Source organism: Pyxicephalus adspersus, chromosome 12 (assembly GCF_032062135.1).
Source record: "Pyxicephalus adspersus chromosome 12, UCB_Pads_2.0, whole genome shotgun sequence".
NCBI classification, from domain to species: Eukaryota; Metazoa; Chordata; class Amphibia; order Anura; family Pyxicephalidae; genus Pyxicephalus; species Pyxicephalus adspersus.
In genome coordinates, this window is record NC_092869.1 from 11,933,247 (window position 1) to 11,956,147 (window position 22,901).

The window sequence follows — 22,901 nt, forward strand, 5'->3', positions numbered from 1 at the left end:
TTGTATTTATTTTTAATTGAAACTCGTTCATTCATTTTGTATTGGATTGAATACAAACTCCTGTATCCAATCCAATACAAAATGAATGAATGAGTTTCAACTTGAATTTCCCGCACACGCGCCGACGTCATCGCGCACACACGCACGCACGCACAAGATGCCGGCTTTTTTTTTCCTCCGCCGGCCGGCTTCTTGTTTCAGAGAGCACCCGGCGCTGGAAGGAGAGCGACGCGGGACGATCAGCGGGACCAGGAGACGGCACCCGATGCTGGAGAGGGAGAGCGACGCTGGAGGACGACGCTGGAACACGGACACGACGCTGGATGAGCACAGCGGGACCAGGTAAGTGGGGAGTGAGAAAAGTACGGGGTTATCGATAATTGAAACTTTTTTTAATACGAAAAAGTACGGGCTTAACGGTTGGGAGGTTAAAAGACAATCAGATTTAGATGATCTAGTAAGGGACCTCTCTTTGTCAAAAGAGAAATCTGAATTGTTAGTCTCCAGATTAAAGGAGTGGAATATGTTACAAAAAGGAACGACAACTTCACACTTTCGTGATCGTCACACAAAATTTGCAGGTTATCACAAGCTGGAAAACGACATTTGCTTCTATACCGACATGAGTGGTCTGATGATGGAGTTAGATTGCAAATACATACCACAGCAGTGGAGATTGTTCATAGACTCAAGCAAAGCAAGTTGGAAAGCTGTATTGCTGCATAAAGGTAACGAAAAACCTTCTGTTCCTCATGCCCAGGGAATGAAAGAGACATACGAATCCATGGAGGTCATTTTGAAATTGATTAACTATTCAGAACACAAGTGGAAGATTTGTAGTGACCTGAAGGTGGTGGCACTCCTTCTTGGCCTACAATTGGAATATACAAAATATATGTGCTTTCTGTGCTTGTGGAAAAGTCGTGATGACAGCAACCATTACAAAGTGAAAGAATGGCCACCCAGACCTGAACACACTGTTGGCCAGTACAACATGAAGCATAAATAACTCATTGATCCACAGAAAGTTTACCTTCCGACACTTCATATTAAACTTGGATTAATGAAAACCTTTGTTGTTGAAGGACAAGTTTGGAAAAGGTATAAGAGATGCTGAAATGAAAGCAGGCATTTTTGTTGGTCCCCAAATCTGCAATTTGATGCGTGATGCCACATTCAAAAACAAACTCAACCCACTTGAACTTGCTACTTGGAATTCATTTGTGCTAGTTGCACAAAACTTTCTGAGCAACCATCAAGGTGAAAACTATGCTGAACATGTGAACAACATGCTAACAGCAAACCATCAACTTGGCTGATGAATGTCACTTAAAATTAATTTCTTACATTCCCATCTGGACTTCTTCCCGCAAAATTTGGGTGACATGAGTAATGAACAAGGGGAGAGGTTCCACCAGGACATTTCTGTTATAGAAACAAGATATCAAGGCTGGTGCAACCCCAACATGATGGGCGACTGCTGCTGGTTTCTGCAACGGGAGACAGCGGAGAGCCACAAACACAAAAGCAAGTGTCTGAAAAATTTCTGAAGAGTACATGTATGTTGAACAAGGACTCAGGTGAATTATGCGTAATTGTATATGTTGTTGCAACATAAAACTATGTTTGTCATGGAACTATGAGGCAAAAGTTAGTTAAGTATGGAGATTACATAGTAACTGCGAAACGAGAGAATGTAGCTAATCACATCTATATGTGTAATTACCTTAAGATCTTGATGTCCTAGGTAGAATCGGACTTCAGATTTAGATTCAGCACACTTAATTTAGTATAGGACACATGGATTAGACTAAGTAGCAGACAATATTTTTTTTTTTTTTGATGCAATGTAATCATAAACATCCTGTATGGACTTAATTCTATTACATAGTTTGGTGTCATCTGCAAACACAGAAGTTGTACTTTTAATCACAAACTCTATATTATTAATATACAGTAAAGGTCACAATACTGAACCCTGGGGTTAACCACTAATAACCCTAGACCATCCAGAGTTTGAATCATTAATTACTACTCTCTGGATGAGGTCTTTAAGCTAGTTCTCCATCCATTTACAGATTGACTTTTCTAAACCTATCGACCCTAACTTGCATATTAATCGTCTGTAGGGTAGGGTTTCAAATGCTTAAGCAAAGTCCAAGTACACTAAATCAACTGCTATTCCACTGTCTACCTGTTTACTTACTTCCTCATAAAAGAGAGTAAATTTGTTTGACAACTTCAGTCTTTCTTGAAGCCATGCTGACTATCACTTAAAATAATATTTTCTAGCAGAAATTCCTCTATGTAGTTCTTTTATCAAACTCTCTATGACCTTTCCAACTATGGACGTTAAACTAACCGGTCTGTAGTTACCTGGTAATGACTTTGCTCCCTTTTTGAAGATAGGAACCACATTGGCCTTACGCCAATCCATTGGTACCTTGCCAGTGACTAAAGAGTCTCTAAAAATTAGAAATAATGGCTTTGAAATAACTGAGCTCAGGTCTTTGAGGACACGTGGATGTAATCCATCAGGTCCTGGTGCTTTGTCAACCTTAATTTTTCCCTGGCTGTTTCTCAGTCATACCAACTCTGAGCCATTGTGACTCATTTAAGGCAGTGACATTGCTATTATGAATTTGGAATTGAGCTCTGCCATTTTCCTTTGTGTATACAGAGCTGAAAAAATTGTTTAGTAAATCTGCCTTTTCTTTATCCCCAGTTACCAATCCAGCGACATCCTTTAGGAGGCCTACATGCTCAGATCTGATCTTTTTGCTAATAGTATATTTAAAACATTTTTTCAATCAATCTATATTAAATATATTAAGGCATGGTGCCAAGCATATTGCAAAAATTGGGTTTACGTACATTTTAGGAACAAAAATACTGATGATTTCAATTATATCATGATGACAGATGATCTGTTCATTGTACCCTTACCTCATCAGCAAGGGATCCTTTGTTGTTCATCTTTAATGATGCCTTCTCATGTGCTTTAAAAGCTTTTATGGGATTGGACAAAGCATGAGTGAGCTCTGAAAAACAAATGTACAAAACAAATGTGAATTACCTTCAGAACATCTCTGATCCTTGAAGTCCATGCTAACCAAGTTGATGAACCATTTGAACATGTGCACAGCATATAACATTCAAGTTAGGTATACAAACTCGTATGGAGAGCATGACATAGTAAAACTTATTTGAAGAGTTTAAATAAAAAATGTAGTAAACAGGTACTGGTATTACCTGCCCATGCATCTGGTATATAGTCTTTTACTTCCACATACACAAACAAAGAGGGCATGGTGAGCGGCATGTTACTTTCACTCCTAAGGCACATGTGGTGGTAACCTGTCAACAAATATATTTAAATCATTAGTACATTTATGAGTAAAATTACAAATATTTGTTTGTTTCTATAATGTTACCCCAAGAAGAACCTGACATAGCTAGTTGTAACAGCAACTAATTGCTGAAAAGATTTGATAATTGAGGTCCAAATTTGAATGACAAATATGACTCTCACACCTGTGTTGAATATCATTGTTTTTATTTTTCATTCCTAAAAAATGTGAAACTGATCTAAGACTGATTAAATTATCAGATGATTGAAAGTGAATAAGGGTATCTGTAATTTGGAGATTTCCTACACACACTGGCCACCTACCTTCACCTTTACCGTTGACAAGGTCCTGTTTCAGGCCTTGAAGCCCAGCAAGTCACTGCACATGTGTGAGATTGAGCATGTTTAAAAAAAAAAAAAAAAAAAAAAATCCCCTTATGATGCACACCACGTGTGCAGAAGGAGCAGGCCACAGCCTCCTGGTATATATGATGCCAGGTGGCTGTGGCTTTACCCTTCAGTCTTTACAAACTGAAGGGGAAGGGGTCCTCAATTAAAATTATAAAAAATAGTATTAATAAACAAAAAAAAATGTTTACATTATACAAAATGCCGCCCTTTTATATAATGTTTAAAAATTTGTTGATTGGTCCGCTTTAAAACCACCTAATATTGTTCAGGTTTCCACCTGTACCTGCCACCCGACATTTTTTCAGATAGTTTATTTTTATCACAGTGATTTTTCAAAAAGTGAACAGCCTATACTGCTTTAGTAAAATAAATTCACTGTCTCTAAATTGCAGGTAAAAACCCAAAGTCTTTAAGTAAGTAAGTAAATCTGACTTCCCCTGAAAAAAATAGTCTTCTAGCACAGCCTTCTCTTTCCTTAAAAGCCCCCTTCTTAAATTGTCCAAATACTGTCTGTGCTGTCTCAACATTTATGCTGCTCCACTTACCACCCACAAACGTATTCAGTGAAGGGGGGAAGTGAATGTGATAATAAATTAGTATTTGAGTGCTTCGAATTTGTTAAGGATGCCAATACCACATCCAAGGTGGCAGTACCCTGAAGAAGTCTTACATAAAGAAGTTTTCATAGGTAAGTAAACAAATAAACTCTGAGATTAACTCAATATCTGGGACTTTAGAGGCCAACCATAATTAATTTAAACATGTAGCTTATCAAAACAAATCTTTATTGGAAAAATATGGAACGCTTCACGAATTAGCGTGTCATCCATGCGCAGGGGCCATGCTAATCTTCTCTGTATCGTTCCAAGTACCCAAATATAAATATGTTAAATGCACATTTATTCTTAGGGAATATTGTTTTTTTTTAAAAAAATGCCCTGGTGACTATTTCAAGAGAAAAAAAGCTTTCCTAATCTGCAGGTGTGGGGATCATACCTACCTGCTAAATAAGCAAAGGCTTAACATGCCTAAAAGCAAAGGCTCAATGCCAAAAAATAACAAACTCAATTTGATTTCTTCTGAATATTGAGTGAATATCAAAACAGTGTTAGGTGTTTGAAATACCTGATCTGATTACATTGATTGGAATGATCCGATGACCGATGAACTTTCCTCCTTCTTCAAATGCACAAACTCTTAGAGATGCTATCTCAGGCATAAGGATCTGGAAACAACACAAATGCAAAATATGATGACATATTTAACCTATTTTTAGAAGATGGGGTCACAAGCAGGTATATCAAAGATACATACATACATCCTCCGAAAAATAATCCAGTCAGTACCATATATTTTGTTGCGGTGGCATCTTGTATATAGGACATTTATATAGAAGTCATATGTGGATCCCCAGCTGTAAATGTGGCAAGCCAATGTGAGAATTCTGCTAGGTTAGGGTTTAGCGATCCGAATTTTCAAAAATGTTATTTGCAACTAATACGAATTTCCTCGCGCTTTGTGGTAATGAATCACAATTTTTCCTAAAATGGTGGCTAAAATGGCAGCTATACGTGTGAGGACATGGGGCAAGGAACTCTGGGACTGTGGGATGACCCATAATGCCATGAATGCAGGCAATCAGCAGCCAGCCAGCCCTTTAAATAGCCTCAGCCATCTTGGATTAAGACATTTTACAGCGTTCTGACTGCAGGGAGAGACATCTGCAGGCGCTAGGGAGAGTGATACCAAAAAACCTTATTGTGAGAAAAAAAAATGAAAAAACGATTTATAAGTGAAAAGCGTTTAGTGGCCTATTTCAGTACAAAAAGAAAAATATATACGCACTTCACTATTGCAGTTATTTGTGGTAAAAGCATTTAATGGCCCATTTCTGTACAAAAAGAAAAATATATTTGTCGTTTTTAGGAGTGTTTTAATTTGCTTTGAATTTATTTAGTTCAGCTAAAAGTATGTCAGACAGAGAAGTGGCAGGCCATGCACAGAGGAGTGGCGAGGCCTAAATGTTTCTGGCGAAGGCAGAGGTCACAGCAGAGTAAGGGGGCATGTCAGCCAGGGGTCGCAGCTAGAGTCCTGAGCTCCCGTTGTCATCTAGTGGTCATGTCTTGACCAGCAACCCAGCAGGTTCCTAATTGGTTAATTCGGTCATCCACTTCATCCCAAGTGACATCAGACACCCCCAGCCAACAGTCGGTGGGTTCGTCAGACACAACTCTTAGTTGGCATGGCCCGGGAGCAGGCCCTGTGCCCTCACCTGTCCTCAACCTGCCTCTGTCCTTTGCTGTTCCCTCAGCCACAGAAGTATTGTATGCTGTGGGCTCAGCTCCACTATACCGCGAGGACGAGCTCGTAGAGGACAGTCAGCAGCTACTGCCCAGCAAAGATCTGGAGGAGACATCCGCCCCTTCCTCCACTAGGCGGGCAAGTAGTGATGAGGAGAGTGGTGTGGGAGGTGGTGTTGCGAGCGGTCAGACTCCTGACCCAGAGAATGTTAAAGAGGACATCAGTAACGTGCATACACTACTCGATGATGATGAAGCCGATCGCACTTGGGAGCCGGGTGAAGAAGGGGTTTCATCATCATTAGGCGAAGAGGGTGGCAGCTTGCCCGTGAGGCAGCGGCTGAGCCAGCAAGGTGGTAGCATGGCTGGGAGTCAGCAGGGTGGCAGCAGTGGGAGGTCGGGAGCCAAACGTGCCCGGGGTAGACCACCTGCTTTACAGCAGCCTACCTGCCCAGGACGTAGTGGTGCAGGGATTCACGAAGGAAGCGGCGGTAGCAGTCAGTCAGTGCGGAGTGTTGGGGGAAAAATCACCTCACTCGGCGGTGTGTCAGTTTTTTGTTAAGCCGCCGGAGGAGGTTAACATGGCGATATGTAGAATATGTGGGCAGAAGGTGAAGCGTGGCCAGGGTGCCAATGTTGGCACCACTGCCCTGCGTCAACATATGCAGCGTCACCATAAAGTGGCCTGGAAGAACTGTGGCTCCGATGTGGTGGTCCAGCCTGCCGCAGCAACCCCTGCATCACCCAGTGGCACGCACCAGGTTTCAGGCAGTCAAGGCTCCACCACCTCATCTTCTGTGGGTCCAGATGGTCCTGCTCCTCCTACTCCTTATCAGTCATTCTGTCAGTAATCGATCACCGAGGTGATTGCCAAGAGACAACAGGATGTGTGCACTCATCCAACGACCCAGAAGCTGAATGTGCTCCTGTCCAAGTTGCTGGTGCTGCAGTCCCTCCCTTTCCAAGCGGTGGACTCTGCACCTTTCAGGAAAACTGATGGCTTTTGCCGAGCCGAGGTGGCGAGTCCCAAGCCGTCATTTCTTTGCGAAAAAGGCAGTACCAGCCCTGTACAAATATGTAGAACAGAAGGTGGGCCAGTCCTTGAGCCTGTCGGTGTCTGCCAAAGTGCACGGCAGCACCGACGTGTGGAGCTGTAACTATGGTCAGGGACAATACATGTCAGATGTGCCTGTCGGTGTCTGCCAAAGTGCACGGCAGCGCCGACGTGTGGAGCTGTAACTACGGTCAGGGACAATACATGTCCTTTATGGCCCACTGGGTGAATGTAATTCCAGCACAGCCACACCAGCAACTAGAAAGGCTATCAAAAAGGGGGGCCTTTTTTACGCCCGCTGAGAGGAAGGACAAACTGAACTACTACAGAGACATCCTATGTAGTCAGTTGGCCGCTGCTTATCTGCGCCATCGTCCATCCTCTCGCAAGTCTGACCGGGGGGCCCTCTGCACTCATGTTCCACTGTCATGGCTTCTGGGGAGAGGTGTGGTGGCAGGAGCAGTACCAGCTCCATCAGCAGCAGCCTGAGTCTAGAGTCACTGATGAGCAGCTTTCTTCACCCGCATAGTGAAGAAACTACTCACCAGCTAGACATAGAGAAGAACCTGAACCAGCAGGTGGTGGCATACTTGGAGTGCACCCTGCCAGCCTTCATTGAAGATCCGCTGGACTACTGGTCATTGTGCCACTCTGTGGCTAGTTATCCTTGTGGTAAATTTTCTGGCACCTCCTGCTCCGAACCCAAAAGTTGCAAGGATCAAGAAGCCCCACTTTCACGGTCGGTCTGTATTCATACTGAAAATCCTGATGCTGCCGCCACCCCCACACTCTGTCATTGTGCCACTCTGTGGCCTCTGCCTGATGCTGCTGCTGCCGCCACCTCAGTCACCCTCTCCACTCTGTCGGGGGGGCTCTACTTGTATAAGCGGTTAATAGAACAGGTTCTGTTGACATCTATGTGGAATCAGCTGACGAGGGTGTAAAGGCTTTTTCTTGACACTAACATGGACCTGTAAGGCCGAGTCCATACTTGAGATATTTGGTCAGTTTTGGCCCTGTGACTGCCCAAATAAGTGAAGTATGCAGTGATTCTAATAGCGACGCCTGTCATCTGCATATCATACTGACAGTATTATTTCACTACCACAGCAGACTCCCTATGCGTGTTACTGCAAAGCACAGTGTTCTACACCACTATCAAGGCTCTCTGCAGCCCGGAAATAGCTGTTTTTTAATGCGATTCGCCGCAAATAAATTCGGATCGAAGCAAATCTTTTCGGAAAAGTTGGCGAACTGGCAGAAACGAATTTTCGAGAAATTCCCTGGTCTCTATCAGTAATTCCTGTAAAGATGTAAAATTGTGCAAGTGATCTAAGAGACGCATTTACTCAACAAGTAAGCCAATGTTCCATTAAATGCAGCAGAATTTCAGACAATTGTAAACTGTAAATTGTTGTAGAATTACATACCTTTTCAAACACAAATGGCTCTTCTTTCCACACAGGGTTAATAGAGTTTGCACTTGAAGTTAATTTTGTTTTGTATTTCCTCTTGGGATCACCAGGTAATCCAAACAGCTCCACCTCTACATAAGTCTTCACACTTTTGTCACTAAGGAACTGCCCTGAGATGATCTGTTTTCCAGAAGAAACAAATTACATTAGAAAGAAACAATGAGTTATGCTTCCTGCTTTACATACAGAGTGTCTATAAGGACAATAATGTATTTTTTTTACCATTTAATCTGCTCACATAAAGAAAAATAAATACACAAAAGCCCTATACTAAGGATCCAACAGAATGTGTAACTCCCTCTAGTCTTGCATATCCCAGTGCACAGTGCATTGATCAGAGTTTCCCTAACAGCATTCACATTACGAATATTTTTTTTGTGTTGAAGGTAATATGAACTCCAGGAAAACTGCTAACTATAAAGGTACAAATAAATGTATGAAAAAATGAGCTACCAACACCACATCAATTACTTTAGGAAAAAGCAACATAAAAATGTAAATAAAAAATCTTAGCAGCTATTGTAAATATAATCACAGTGCACATTGTAAATAATAATTTAAGGTTTCTAATAAATGCATGTTTAAATAAATACAACATTAAGTGGAGATTAAAATTTTACTATTTCTAGTATATAGGGGTAACCTTTACTAAAATAATTCAAAGCATTCCACTAGAAACAGTGCTTTTTATTTGAACATATACTAAGAAGCTACTGTTTACTGAACTATATGTAATAGGAATATAATTTAGGTATTACACATAATAAATAAAAGGTAATACTTCAAACATCATTGTTTAGATTGCAAAAAGTGTATGTAAATTCATTTTACATTATTTTGGTTTTTAAAAGTTCAGTTGATTGAAATGAAATCTGCCTGTAGACAAAACTCTCTGGGATATCATTATATAATGCAGCCATACCTTGTCTGAATTAGACAGATGAGTCAAATACTTGCTTTTTATGCCCTGCACTAATATCACCCTATCTTTCATTTTAAAATATGTCACTGATTCATAGAATACTGGTGTGGGTAATGAATGTAGAACAGAAGTGAGTAGGAAACAAATATACTCACTCTTATTGTATACTACCCCCACCCTCACCTTGTGCATTGTAAATTCCATAGGCAGGGTTGTCTTCTTCTATGTCTTCTGTTTGTACTTCTCAATTATGCAGATCTGGTATTTGCAACTCCTATTTATTATACAGTGCTATATAACATTTTGGTGCTCTAATAATATTAATATAGGATTTGTTAAACTGCTGGTATTATTTGTAGTGTGTATATTTTAAACAAGCTGGTGTTTCAGTTTATCTCTTACTGTAATTGAGAGAGTGTTGGCCACAACTACATCAATCCGATCAACTGTGAATGGGTCAAACTGTTTATCTGCTCGACGCATGAATTCATGTTTCAGGATGTATCCACTGCCGCCATTGAACTCAAAGACTGCCATGTTTTGTTGCATGGCTAAATCTGAAAAATGAACAATAGGTAATAGATGAAACAATTAGTAGCAAAACAATTTCTGATTTCACATATAATGCAAGTAGAAATTCTGTATATACCTCGAAAACTAATGTACATTGTATATAAAGTCAACAGTTTGTTCTATCTAGAACTCCATAATTTAAACCTCATGGCCAACTACAACATACAGAAACCTATGCAAAAGTCATATCCCGTGTTTGCTTATGACTGAAATATATGTATTGACCCCCTAAATAAATGTATTGACCCCCTAAGTACAACTGCCCTCTGTATTTACTTCTGAACCTATTGGGTAAGCCTGCACATTTTCCTACATTACCCACATACATTTCATAAGAAACAAAGCCAGTGAGAAAAATGTCTAAGCACCTGATAACTTTTGTTCAGGTGTCCAGGATCATACCAGTAATACAATATATTTCCTACCCAGCTTTCAGAAATATGTGAAGCTACATCTTATGAATGGGCTGTAAAATACAGGTTGCAATGTGAGTACCCCAGCAGAGCATTATAGAGTACATATAGTGATATTTGTCCCTCAGTATAAACTATTTCTGAAGTGTTTATCTTTCAGCACCAGTTCATGAAGATGCCAAGTCAGGTTTGTTTAATTTTCTTAATACACGTAACTTACCCATAGTTTGGAAGTTCAAGGCCACCATCTGACAACCTACATTCCAGAACATTTGTGGCATATAATTGGATGAATCCATTCTGGTCCCTTTTGGGTAAATGCGACTCATCTGTCTTTTATTGTATCTGGATGAATTGTAAAGGAATGGTTTTATTTGAAGATTAGTTTTTCTTATATGTTCTTATATGTTAACTTGAGGGTTTTTATCTGGAAAATGTTTACTTCCCTAGTGGTTGAACTTAATGGACCTAACTGAATATGTAACCAAAAATATGTTTTTTATAAGTCAATGAGAGGCATTCATAGCTTTGATTGCAAAAGTGCAGTCTTTTATGTGGCATTTGCAAATTGCAGTAATTCAATGATATTCCACTGTACAGAAATCAGATCATTGAAAGGTTCATTCGAATTGTCTGCTATAACCATGCATATTGTTGTTTGCTTTTCTAAGTAATCATTGACATGTTTAAATACAACCTATTTATCTTTTGTAGTTCGGATACAGCCTGATCAAATTTCAGCTTGCAGTGTTTAGCTGCGTACACACTTCCAATTTTTATCGTTGGAAATGAACGACGAACGAACGACGAACGATCGTCGAACGATCGATTGGGCAAAAATTGTTCGTAAAAAAAGTAACCACGACGCCGACAAACGAGGATAGTCGTTGGAAATGAACGACCGGACCGGCGGATCGGATTGGACGACGATCGTTGACCATCTATCGTGTGTACGGTCGTTCATTGATCATCCATGGTCTGAGCATGCGCGGTGAACGAACGTTCGCTCACTTCCTGTGGTGCACGTCACTTCCTGTATCGTTCAAACAATCGCATCTATCGTGTGTACAATATCTGCGAACGATCGTGTCGTTAACTGTATGTACAGGATCGGTGCTATACGATCGTTCGCAGATATCGTGCAGGATCGTTCGTCGTTCGTTTACCAACGATAATAATTGTATACGTAGCAAATAAGTGTGTACGTAGCTTTTTACTATTGCACTTGTTTGACATTGTTTTTGCATGGATTATGTAACATGAATCTTGTCTACAATTATTGAAAAGCACATGTAAAGTATTTTTTTTATTATTTTTTAAAAATGTTTGAAAAAAAAAGCAGCTTTATGCATTTTCCTAGAAATACTGACACGTTATTCTTTTTGTTACTGTGCTGCTTTGTTTTTTATCAGTTATAATTTTGTGAAAGATAAAAACTTAAGGCTAATTTCATACATGCAGTGTCAAACTGCACAGCTATATGCTCCTAGACACACACTGGAGGCAACAAAATTTTCATGCAGCCATGGTGCAGATTTTCAGACCACAACTACTATGTTCAAAAGTAAAATTTTTGTAAATTATGATAACTACATGCAATAAAAGGGTCACAAACACTCCTATTCACTTGAATTGGCAAAGCTGGGAATGTAGTTGAGCCTGACATCTGCCTTTTTAAAGTGCATAAAAAAGGCTCCTACCACGTTTATATGCTTTTTTTTTACAAATATTTTAAATCTTGTCTTAAAAAAAACGCTTGTAAATACTTATAAAGGCCTATGACCTGTTTTGACGCGTTTATAGGAGTTTTCATTTTTATTATATGTATGTGAATAATGTAATCTGTACTTACCTTTTTTGACAGGATACCCCACTATGAAAGAAAGGCCCATAGCAATTAAGAGCAGGGCCTTCATGACAGGGGTGTAAGGGGCTGCCCAGCGAAAAGAGAAAGGGGGGGGGGTAGGAGTTAGAGAGGAAGGAGGGAGAGAGGAAAAATTTGAAAGATGCGTTGGGAGGAGCAGAAGGAGATAGGAAGGAGAGGAAAGGGGGGTGGAGATAAGATACAGATAAAAAGGGGGCTGTGTCGGAAGTCTTCACAGTTTTTACAAGAAGAAAATTGAGGGTGGATGCAGGTAGGATTAATGGAGTCTTTTGATGCATTAATGAGTGAGTTTAGGGTTGCAGCGGCTTCACATGGTGAAGCTTGGCTGCAGGCTAGTGTTGCAGAAGCAGTGGGGGGCGCAGCAGGGGGTCCCTCACAAGATAGATTAGAAGGGTTACGGCCACATTGCAGAACCCTTTAACAGAACTCAGCGCCATTCTGGGAGCCCCTCCAGGGACCTTCCTGGCCAGGCTGCTGGGCACATATCGGCCCGGGGCAGCACCAAGTCAGGTAGGAATCCCCTTCACAGGCGGAGTTCAGGCAGGGGTGCTTCGGCTGGCAGGGAGCGCAGCCCCTTGCTAAAAAATACTGAGGCCTTAGTGGGGGAGGCTTTGCTGAGGACTGGGAGCTCCGGCGGTGTGAGGTCCCAGTTAAACACAGGCGGCAAGGGAGCTGTGGGCGCCAGGGGCCACAGCCCCCGTTTAAGGTCAGGTGCGGCCTTGTCAGGGGAGCCTAAAGCCGTGGCCTCGCGTTCTGCGAGGCCCCAACGAGCGGTGTCCAGGAAAGGGGCTGCGGCTGTCGAGGAGCGCAGCCCCTGTTCCCCTGGGTCCCCGTAGCGTCGGTGGAGGGCCTCGCCGTACGCCGGGGCCTCACGTAATGCGGGAGCTCGGCGGAAGGTGGTGGCGGCAGGTTCGAGCGGGAACGCGGCCTGGGATGTCCGCTTACCTGGTGGTCCGGAGGATCGGGGAAGGCTTCCTGGTCATATGGGCTCCTGGGTCGGTGTGAGAAGGAAGAAGATGGCGCCTGAAGATGTTCCTCGTGGTCGGAAGGAAACCGGAAGTGACGTGGGCCCGGATTCGATCCCGGAAGACCAGCGGTCAGAAGGAGAAGTGTCCTCATCAGAGTACGAAGCAGCGGGCCAGGTACCGGAGGCGGTGCGGGACCCGGAAGTGGCTGCCGCAGGATCCCTGGACCCGGGGCGGCAAGGTAGGCCCAATGGGGGTCCTTTAGGGGGTTGGGGGTTAGGTGCTTTTGGGGGGCGATAAAGAGTTAATTGATGATGCGGCCCGGGGGGAAGTTTATGTGTGTTTTGAGGGGCCGTTGGGGGTTCATTTGAAGGAGGACGTTCGGGAGAAGATTTTAAAGGGGGAATATGTTGACATTTTTTCGCTATTGCCGCTGTGGCTCGGTGGATGATGGCATTGATCCGGCTGCATGTGCAGTGGCTTACACTTCTTTTAATGCGGCAATTAAGTGGGTGCGGAGGTATGGGCCGGGAGCGTTGTTGGCGAAAGCGGATATTGAGGCCGCTTTTCGGCCCTTGCCGGTGCACCCAGATTGCGTGCGGTTGTTGGGATGTAAGTGGGAGGGGGAGTATTATGTTGACAGATGCCTTCCTATGGGTTGTTCCATTTCCTGCGCATTATTTGAGCAGTTCAGTACTTTCTTGGAGTGGGTGGTCCGTTTTGTGGCAGAACTAGACTCAGTCATTCATTACTTAGACGATTTCCTATTGATAGGGCCGGAGGGCAGCTCGGTGTGTAGGGTTTTGTTGGCTACCTTGCAACACGTGGCGGAGAGGTTTGGGGTACCCTTGGCAGGTGACAAAACGGAAGGGCCGGTGACGGCTTTGACCTTTTTGGGCATTGAACTGGATACGGTGGCGATGGAGAGTAGGCTACCTGAGGATAAATTGGCGGCGTTTCGGGTGGGAGGTGAGGGCAGCTCTTGGGCGGCGGAAAATGAGGTTACAGGAGGTGCAGTCATTGCTGGGAAAGCTTAATTTTGCTTGTAGATTAGTGCGCATGGGCAGGGTGTTTTGTAGGAGGTTGGCGGCAGCTACGGCAGGGGTTAGGGCGCCTGGGCATTTTGTTAGGTTGAATGGGGGGGTGCGAGCAGATTTGTTGGCTTGGGATTGGTTTCTGGACCATTTTACTGGAAAGGCTTTGTGGCTAGAAGGGCCAATTGATGCGGTGGATTTAGAGTTATTCACTGATGCGGCTGGTGGGGTTGGTTTTGGGGCTTATTTTAAAGGAAAATGGTGTGCAGGAGTTTGGCCGCAAGTTTGGGTGGAGGAAGGTTTGGTGAAGGATTTGATACTGCTGGAGCTGTTTCCTATTGTGTTGTCATTGGAATTTTGGGGCAAGGAGCTGGCCAATAAGAAGGTTCTTTTACTGTGACAACTTGGGGGTGGTGCAGGCCATCAACAGCTTTACGGTGTCCTCGGGGCCTGCCGTGAGGTTGTTGAGGCTTTTGGTATTTAAATGTATGGAGCATAATGTGTTTATTTTTGCACGGCAGGGGTTGCTAATAGTGTGGCTGACTTCTTGTCTCGTTTGCAGTGACAGAGGTTTCGCGAGTTTGCTCCGGAGGCGGAGGAAAGTGGTCATCAGTGTCCGGTTCACCTGTGGGATGTTGCAAGGGGATTATCGGAGGGTTAGTTCGGAGGTCGGTGAGTGAGCAAACCTGGAAGGCATATGCCGCGGTAAGGGAGGAATGGATTGCTTGGAAATCAAGTTTGGGGAGGGGGGCTGAGGTGCAGCCGATTCATGGGGTCTTGTGTCTTTTGGCAAAGAAATTTGCGGAAGATAAGTCGGTGGCAGTAGTGAATAGGATGATGGCGGGTTTGGCGTTTGGTTTTAAGTTTAGGGGCAGGGAGGATGTGACTAAGGCTTTCATTGTCCGGCAAGCGCTAAAGGGGTACCGGAGAGGTAAAAAGGTCCAGGACAGTAGGAGGCCTTTGACTTTTGATTTGTTACAAGGTTTGGTGGGGGGTTTGGGGGCGTTTTGTTTTGGGGGGTATGAGGTCTTGTTGTTCAGGGCTGCCTTTGTGACGGCGTTTTTTGGGGCTATGAGAGTGGGGGAGTTGGTGAGTCCGGCTAAAGACCGTCCCGGTGGCATTTTGGTGGAGGAAATGGTGATACATTCGGATAAGGTAAGTCTGAAGATTAGGAGGTCTAAAACGGACCAATTAGGAAGGGGCTTTCAAGTGGACCTTTTTCCTTTACAGGGTTCGGGGGTTTGCCCGGTGCAATCGTTAGTGACATTTTTGAAGGTCAGGCCTCAGGGATCTGGCCCCCTGTTGGTGCATGAAGATGGGACGTTTTTGTCCCGTTTTCAGTTTGTGTCCATCTTCTGGCAAGGTTTGGGTAGATTAGGAGTGCGGGCTAAGGATTATTCTTCGGGAGAAGTTTGGGAAGCTGGGGGTGCCTAGGTCTGAAGCTGCGATTCGATGGATCGGGATCTCTGGTATGCTATGGAGTCGTGTGGTGCCGGAAGTCAGGAAGTTTGCAGCGCTGGATAAACCGCCCAATGTGTTGGTAATTCATGCAGGGGGTAATGATTTGGGTAAAAGAGGTATTAGGGAATTGATCAGGGACATTAGGTTGGATCTCTTGCGTTTACAAGTGGAGTTTTTGGGGATGGTGATTGTGTGGTCTGACATAATCGCTAAGACCACATGGCGGGGTGCGAGGTCTGTAGATGGAGTTAATAGGGGTAGGAATAAAGTTGACCAGGAGGTGGGTAGATTTTTGGCCAGGCATGGCGGTGTGGTGGTCCGGCACAGGGATCTGGAGGAAGAGACGTGGCGGTATTTGAGGAGGGATGGTGTACACTTGAACGCAGTAGGGACAGATTTGTGGTTCTTGGGCCTGCAGGATGGAGTGCAAAGGGCCCTGCGAGTGTGGAGGGGCGCTCAAGGATGGGTGGTCACCCTTGGGCGCTGTGGCGGTTGGGGTCGGGGGGAAGGTAAGTGCCCGGTGGTAATTTGGTGGTGAAGGGGCATCCCGGGTGGTGGAGTGCCCCTTTAAGAAGGTTGAGGTGGGCCCCTGAGGCAAGGTGGACCTAGGGGCCTTAACGGTGGTTATGGTGGGTTGCAAATATTGCAACTGGGCGGGCTTTACCTTTCAAGATCTGCAGCCTGGAAAAAGGAGGATAGGCCAAAGTTTAAAAAAGGGGGGTTAACAGTTTAAATGTTGGGGGTTAATAAAAGGCATTAAAGTGTAAGATTTGGAGTTATTTATATAGTTATTTATAGTTATTGATGTTTTGTTCAGGGAAAGGTTAATGTTATGTATGTTATTTATGTTATTTATGGTTAATGTTATTTATGGGTAAAGTTATAAATTTATAGTTATTTATGCAAATGTATGTTAATTAGTTGTGTTTACAAATAAACGGCTGCTTGCCAGCCAATTTTAAGTTTAAGAAAGAGCGTTGTGTTTTGTGTAAGAAGGGGTAGGAGGGGGTGGTTGGCAAGCTGAGTAGTGGGGGTAATTAAGAAAGGTGGGTGGGGGAAAAGTAATTTGGTCAATGGTTTGTGGACATATGGGGGGGGAGGAGTGGAGCAAGGGCACTGGATCCGCACTACCCTGGTCAAGGATAATTCCCATGGCTGCACGCTGACATGATTTCCTGGAGCAGTGTGAACATATGACCCCTCCCTTGATTGCCTGAAAAATTGTACTCGTGTTTACCTTTTTAAACCAATCAGGGGAGATATTGTATGAGACCAATGTTCCCAGTAGCCCTAGCAGAGCATTCGAACGTGTTGTGCACCCATGTGCCAAAGCTCTGCTGGGAGCAGCAGCCTCATACAACTTCACGCTTGATTGGCTAAAAAAGATAAATACTGATGGCACTTGAGCCATGTGGGTGCTGAACACGTGTGAATTCTTCTCTAGGTATGGTTTAGGTGTCATCGGGGTTTACCTTTTCTCAGCCAATCAACACTAGAGGCGAATAAGGGAACTTGTCCTAGTGCTTGGGGATTCCACGCTATCAGGGGCTTTATGGCTGGAGTCATGGGAGTGCAACTGTGGGAATCAGCCTTTCATAGTGGGATAACCTGTAAAAAAAAGGTATATAACGTTTTCCTATTCACATACATATCTTAGAATAAAACAATTTTCACATTAAAGTCTGGTCTTATGATATAATACAGGGGTCCCCAGCCCTTGGTCAGTCTGACAGCTGGAGACTCACTCAGTGACTACAGTAGCGGTCCCCAGCCTGTGGTCTGCAAGGAAATTTTGGTGGTCCGCAGCTCAGCAGGGTCATCATGACATCACTCTGGGGAAAGTTGCTTCTTCTTTGAGCGACACACGGCTCCCCGCACATGCACGGTTCGTAGTCTGTAAATTTAGTGGTCTGTGATGTCCAAAAGGTTGGGGACCACTGATTTAATACGTACATTTTATTTAACCCTTTTTAGGTAATGAGTAAAGGGTATTTTGTACCTCTGTACTCATTCCCCAGGGTCAAAATTAAAACTCCTAAAACGCTTTTATAAACGTGTCATAGACGTTTATAATTGTTTACAAGGAATTTATGGCAAACTTTAAAACTTTTGTATAAACGCATAAAAATGGTAAAACAAAGCATTGATATATGTCCATGTAGATCCAGTCTAATAGAATCATGGAATGTTGTCAATTTGATGTACCCATTTACTAATCAGTTGTTTTTCGTCTAAAGCTAGGTAAGTGTTTATTCTATGATTTTTTTTGAGCCATTGCTGTTTTTCTAGCAACATGCTTATTCCTGGTTACATGTAATTTACTGCTCTCATCTGAAAAATCAATTATATTATTATTTGTAATTTTCTATAGACAGTAGATGTCAGTCTCAGAGCTCATCTTAATGTAGTTCAGTGTTTTTTAATTAAACCCTTATTATTATTAATAAAGCCTGCAAATCTTCCACTCACCTAATTCCCTCTGTGCATGCTCAACCAGTCATTTTTGGGATTTTATTGTAATTAAAAAAATGTATCAATGTTACAGTTGTTCTTTGACACAGATTTTCTCTTATTACAATTCCATAATTTAGTATCTACAGTAGTGTGTATAAAACATGTCTTTTTTAGTGAGTTCATGGAAGTATGCAGACCAGTGCAGTCAGAAATTAATATCAAGAAACAAAACACTGAACACTGAACGTTGAAAGGACACCCATAAGTAATCAATCAGGATAAATTTCAAGATATTCTGTCAATAAAATTTCTATTTTAATGAGCTGGCCATAGGTATATCCTCCTAATATTTATGTCATTAATCCATGGGTACAAACATTTGCACTTTGGTGATATGAGCATAAATATTTAAAGAACGTTCCTGTTCACATGCAACTTTCAGATCCAAGTTTTTGACCTGAATTGGGTTTAGGTCTCATGTCTTAGGTCTCTCTAAAGCTAAGCTTACAACTTTGAAAGAGTTGAGTGTTCAACTCTCTTGTATGTCAATGTAGTTAAAAAAGAATAATAGCTGGATAGTTCCACAGCACTTTAAATACAGCTTTTGTATCTCCATGCACAGAATTGGGCCTTGTGTTTGGTGGGCTAACAGTACCCAAAGACATTGGCATTTGGAAAAACTGGAATGTATTCAAGAGAACAATACCTGCATTACTTTGATTCCGCAATGTTCAAACATCCCTGGTGGAACCTTTTGTCAAAATGAGCAAAATCTATCCAATACAAGACTGGTTAGGATAGGCATGGCAAAATCTTATAAATATAAGTAGTAGAAAACTTGTCAATCTTTACTGATCATTTTGTGAATACATATATTGTGTTATGAACACAAATTCTCAGCAAAGTTTACTTTCTCTAATTATTCTGGTCACCAATATCACGAGTAATGGATATGTTGAAAAAATTCAGAGTTGTCCCCACAACAGGAAACATGGAAATCTTCCAATAGGGACACTTGTTTCCATGAAAATTTAAAAGCTAGTTTATAATGTCTTGGTGAGTATACAGTATAGAATATAAAGGAATATTTTGCTAACTATTCGTGACAGTGTCCTATCCTTCTGTCCTGTGGCACTGTGTCATTTTCAACCCCTATTTAATGTACAGCTCAGCAAAATATGTTGGCACTATATCAATACTGTTTATTTAATATTAATGATAATAATATTGAGATAGTGACATAGATGGCAAAAAATCCTCTCTTTCCCTATCCATAATAAAAAAATTGGCCTTGGCTATACTCCAAGAGAATTCCAAGATTTCCTTCTATGAATTCATATTATCAAATAAAGGTAAGATATTAAGACTGGAACAACCACAAAAGGATACTGAACAAACTGCACTGGGAACTTAGTAAGCAGATCATAAGCTTTGGTTTCCACAAATGAAGAAATTACATAACTTTGATTCTTTTCTGCGTAAGTAAAGAGAGAAACAATATTAATTTAGTGAATGTAACATTACCAAGTAGAAATCTATACATCTACATATTCTATGTCTATTATAACTTATATTATATTATATTTTAAAGGCTGTGTAAACAATGAAAATGTCAAGACATGTTTTAAAGGAAGACTCAACATGTTAAGTGTTCATAGATATTCACTTCAAATGAAGCATCCTAAATGTACATTCCTACAGGGTGCTGTAAATCCAGGAAATTAGGCCTGATGTTTATTTGCTGCCTTTATGTAACACAGGGGTGTCAAACTCAAATACTTGGAGGGCCCAAATTAAAAACTTAGAGAAAGTATTGGGCCAACCTTGAAATTTATTGAAAACATTTAGGAAAGTTTTCTTTCTCATTAGATATAAAACCTTTTCATACGGAAACAAAGAGGTTTTGCTTCACATTCAATCCGGAACAAGTCTTTAATAGAGAGGGAGGCATAAGATTTTTTTTTTTAATTTTATTTAAGAAAAAATCTTATGCCTTTTTCTCTTTTTGTAGCCTTCTGGGTTAAATTTCAATGGTAACCTTTTAGCACAGCCTAACAACAATAATAACAAATTTTCTTTTATGAAGATCCAACCATTCAAGTCCATGCCTTGGAGTAGCAAGGGAAGTATAGCTGAAGGGGAGTGATGGAAATGCCAGACGCGGCCAATGTGGGGCCCTCTTCATTGAAATAGCGCCGCTACTAAAATTCCTGGTATTACTGCGTCTATAGAACAGTCCAATGCGGAGTCACGCATAGGCAGAGAGCCCGTTGGTTTATCGACCCGAGTGATGCCGGGATTTGTAATAGCAGCGCAATTTCAATGCAGTGGCCGGCCAGCTACAGTTCATATTTAAGATTCCTTTGGGGCCAATTTTGCCCCCGGGCCCAGAGTTTGACACCCTTGATCTAACACCTATAATACCTGTTACTTTCACAGCCTTTGATAGGATATTAAGGAGAACAAGTGTACTAATTGGTGCATATTTCTATCACTTCTGTCACTTTGATTCTAACATCATGTTTCCTGTTTAGCACATGTGCATTGCAGCACAACTGGCTGGCTCATTGTGCTGCTTTACCTTTCAATCTGAGCTCATATACAATACAATGGTTTGCAAGAAGCTGATTCCAAGTAAATCTAGATACCTACACCCCCTAATAAATAGATAGTATTTTTTTGGGACGGTGTATATGTGTGACATAGGTTTCTCATCTACAGTCAACACTTTTAAGGGAAATGCCTTCATTCCTACATCTTACCTGTTAGCACGACCTCATTATTAGGTCTACATTGTGCACAGGCATTTATGTGAACCGACTGATGCTCAGGGCTACCTCTCACTGTGCTGTAAGAGTCTGCTGCTGGGTGAAAAGGTTGACTACTGGCAAAACACTAAAAAGAACAAGAGCTGTCTGTTTGATTTGGGAAACGCTGTTAGATTACCTGGATTACCTAGTTACCTTGATTTCAGATAGTGGCTCAGACAAACAGATATTTTGTTTGTTTTACGCTATGGACTTACTGTACAAAACCCTCCCACATTTGTTTTGCTGCTTTGGAGAAAAACTTGGAGGACAAACCTGCCTGGAGTGTTCTGGATGCCCCTGTCTTGTGAATCAGAAAGGTAGTGCCAGACGATGCCAGGCATTTAATGGGCAGCTGAACAGATGCTTATTACCCACCCATCTACTGCCTTCTTTATGTTTTACCAGAAAAAGGAATAAGAGCCTTTTGGTTAATGAGAAGCTGGCAGGTGTTTAATTATTGTAATGGTCCATTAACTGCAAGCGAGCCACCTGTCCGAAGTGTGTACACCTAAGATCTGAAGCACATAGATCTAACCATAGATATACGATATTGGTAGGTGCTTTAACAATCCAGAATCCTATGCTAAAATATAAGTTTTGCTTTATGTAAGCTAGTAAACCTGTATGTTAATGTAAATATTAATAATACCGTATTTAATTTACTTTGCAGTTTTTGGACAGCTCGTATATATGACTTCCCCAAAAACGTAATTTCTGGCCTATTTGATTGACTCACTGTTGTTCCTAGCAGTATGTCCCCTAATGCTAAATAAGCTTACACTATACATAGCACAGTGGAAGTAACAGGTGGCTAAAAGCAATAGGAAGTACAAAAAATTGATTTCCAAAGTCACAAGTATCATTACTTAATGACGTTAGGAAACATCTTTGCGATGCATACAAATGACCAGGGTAGGCAGGTAGTTTCTGAAATTTAATCTAATTTTTAATAACTATTTTACACTGGTTATACACACATAAATCTGATTAAAAAGTAATGATAAGAGATCTAATACATTTCCACAAAAGTTCTCTTACGTGCAGACACTTCAAATGTATCAAATTTCACTGGCTGAACATAGTTGACCAAGCTTGACATTTCCTCATAAGCTGTGGCTTCCTGTCCAGCAGTACCCTGTGCGAGGGAGAAGAAAAAAGGAAAACATTATAATATTAAAATACACCAAAGGCTAACTAGTTTTTACTACTGGATGGATTGTGTATGGTTATGTGATATGTGTTATTGCGCTCATGTGTTTTCTAGCCCTAATGAAAGGGAAGCTGGTGAGAAAATACAGCGGCAAATAAAGTGGACTTTGTTAAGCAAGTGAGGTACTCTCTTTCATCAAAAAATCCATTTTAGATTAAAAGGAATGTGTGGCAATGGAAGTAAACAGAGTTTGTATTAGGATATAGTGTACGTAACGCCTTTTCACATACCAATCATGATATAAAACAACTCAATTTGCTAATTTTACCCATGCCATATGCATTATGGGTCTCTTATAGTGCTTATAACAGGTATAGAGTACATACTTTAAAGTAGTCAGGCATTCACTAATCTTTGGGGATTGTTTTCTTGGGAATTTAATCTCATTGACACAGGTAATCTAACTAGAATATGTAATTACGTATGTTAGAAATGGTAATAGGCTCTCGAAATCAAAATACTGCATGTAAATGATGATTATGCAACATGGTGCTTGATTTATTTAAGCTCCCCATGGCTGGAGAGAATACACTTTCATCAGTGAAGCTGGGTGATCTAGCAAACCTGGAATGGATTTGGTCCAGG

The 22,901-nt window shown here is 41.8% G+C and overlaps 1 protein-coding gene and 1 non-coding gene across 3 annotated transcripts in view; both read right to left on the bottom strand.

The window, feature by feature from the left end:
• PLCB2 (phospholipase C beta 2) overlaps positions 1–22,901 on the bottom strand; it is a 96,222-nt gene that overhangs the window by 22,007 nt on the left and 51,314 nt on the right. For both annotated transcript variants that reach the window (XM_072428872.1, XM_072428871.1), the window contains exons 16-23: positions 22,145–22,241; positions 19,686–19,770; positions 10,718–10,842; positions 9,914–10,068; positions 8,545–8,709; positions 4,886–4,985; positions 3,253–3,357; positions 2,947–3,041 (exon numbers count right to left, since the gene is read on the bottom strand). In XM_072428872.1, coding sequence (XP_072284973.1) covers positions 2,947–3,041; positions 3,253–3,357; positions 4,886–4,985; positions 8,545–8,709; positions 9,914–10,068; positions 10,718–10,842; positions 19,686–19,770; positions 22,145–22,241 — 927 coding nt within the window. The remainder of the gene's footprint in view (positions 1–2,946; positions 3,042–3,252; positions 3,358–4,885; positions 4,986–8,544; positions 8,710–9,913; positions 10,069–10,717; positions 10,843–19,685; positions 19,771–22,144; positions 22,242–22,901) is intronic.
• Positions 4,552–4,663, bottom strand: LOC140342753 (U6 spliceosomal RNA). The gene has a single exon (XR_011923139.1). It is a non-coding gene; the product is annotated as a U6 spliceosomal RNA (small nuclear RNA).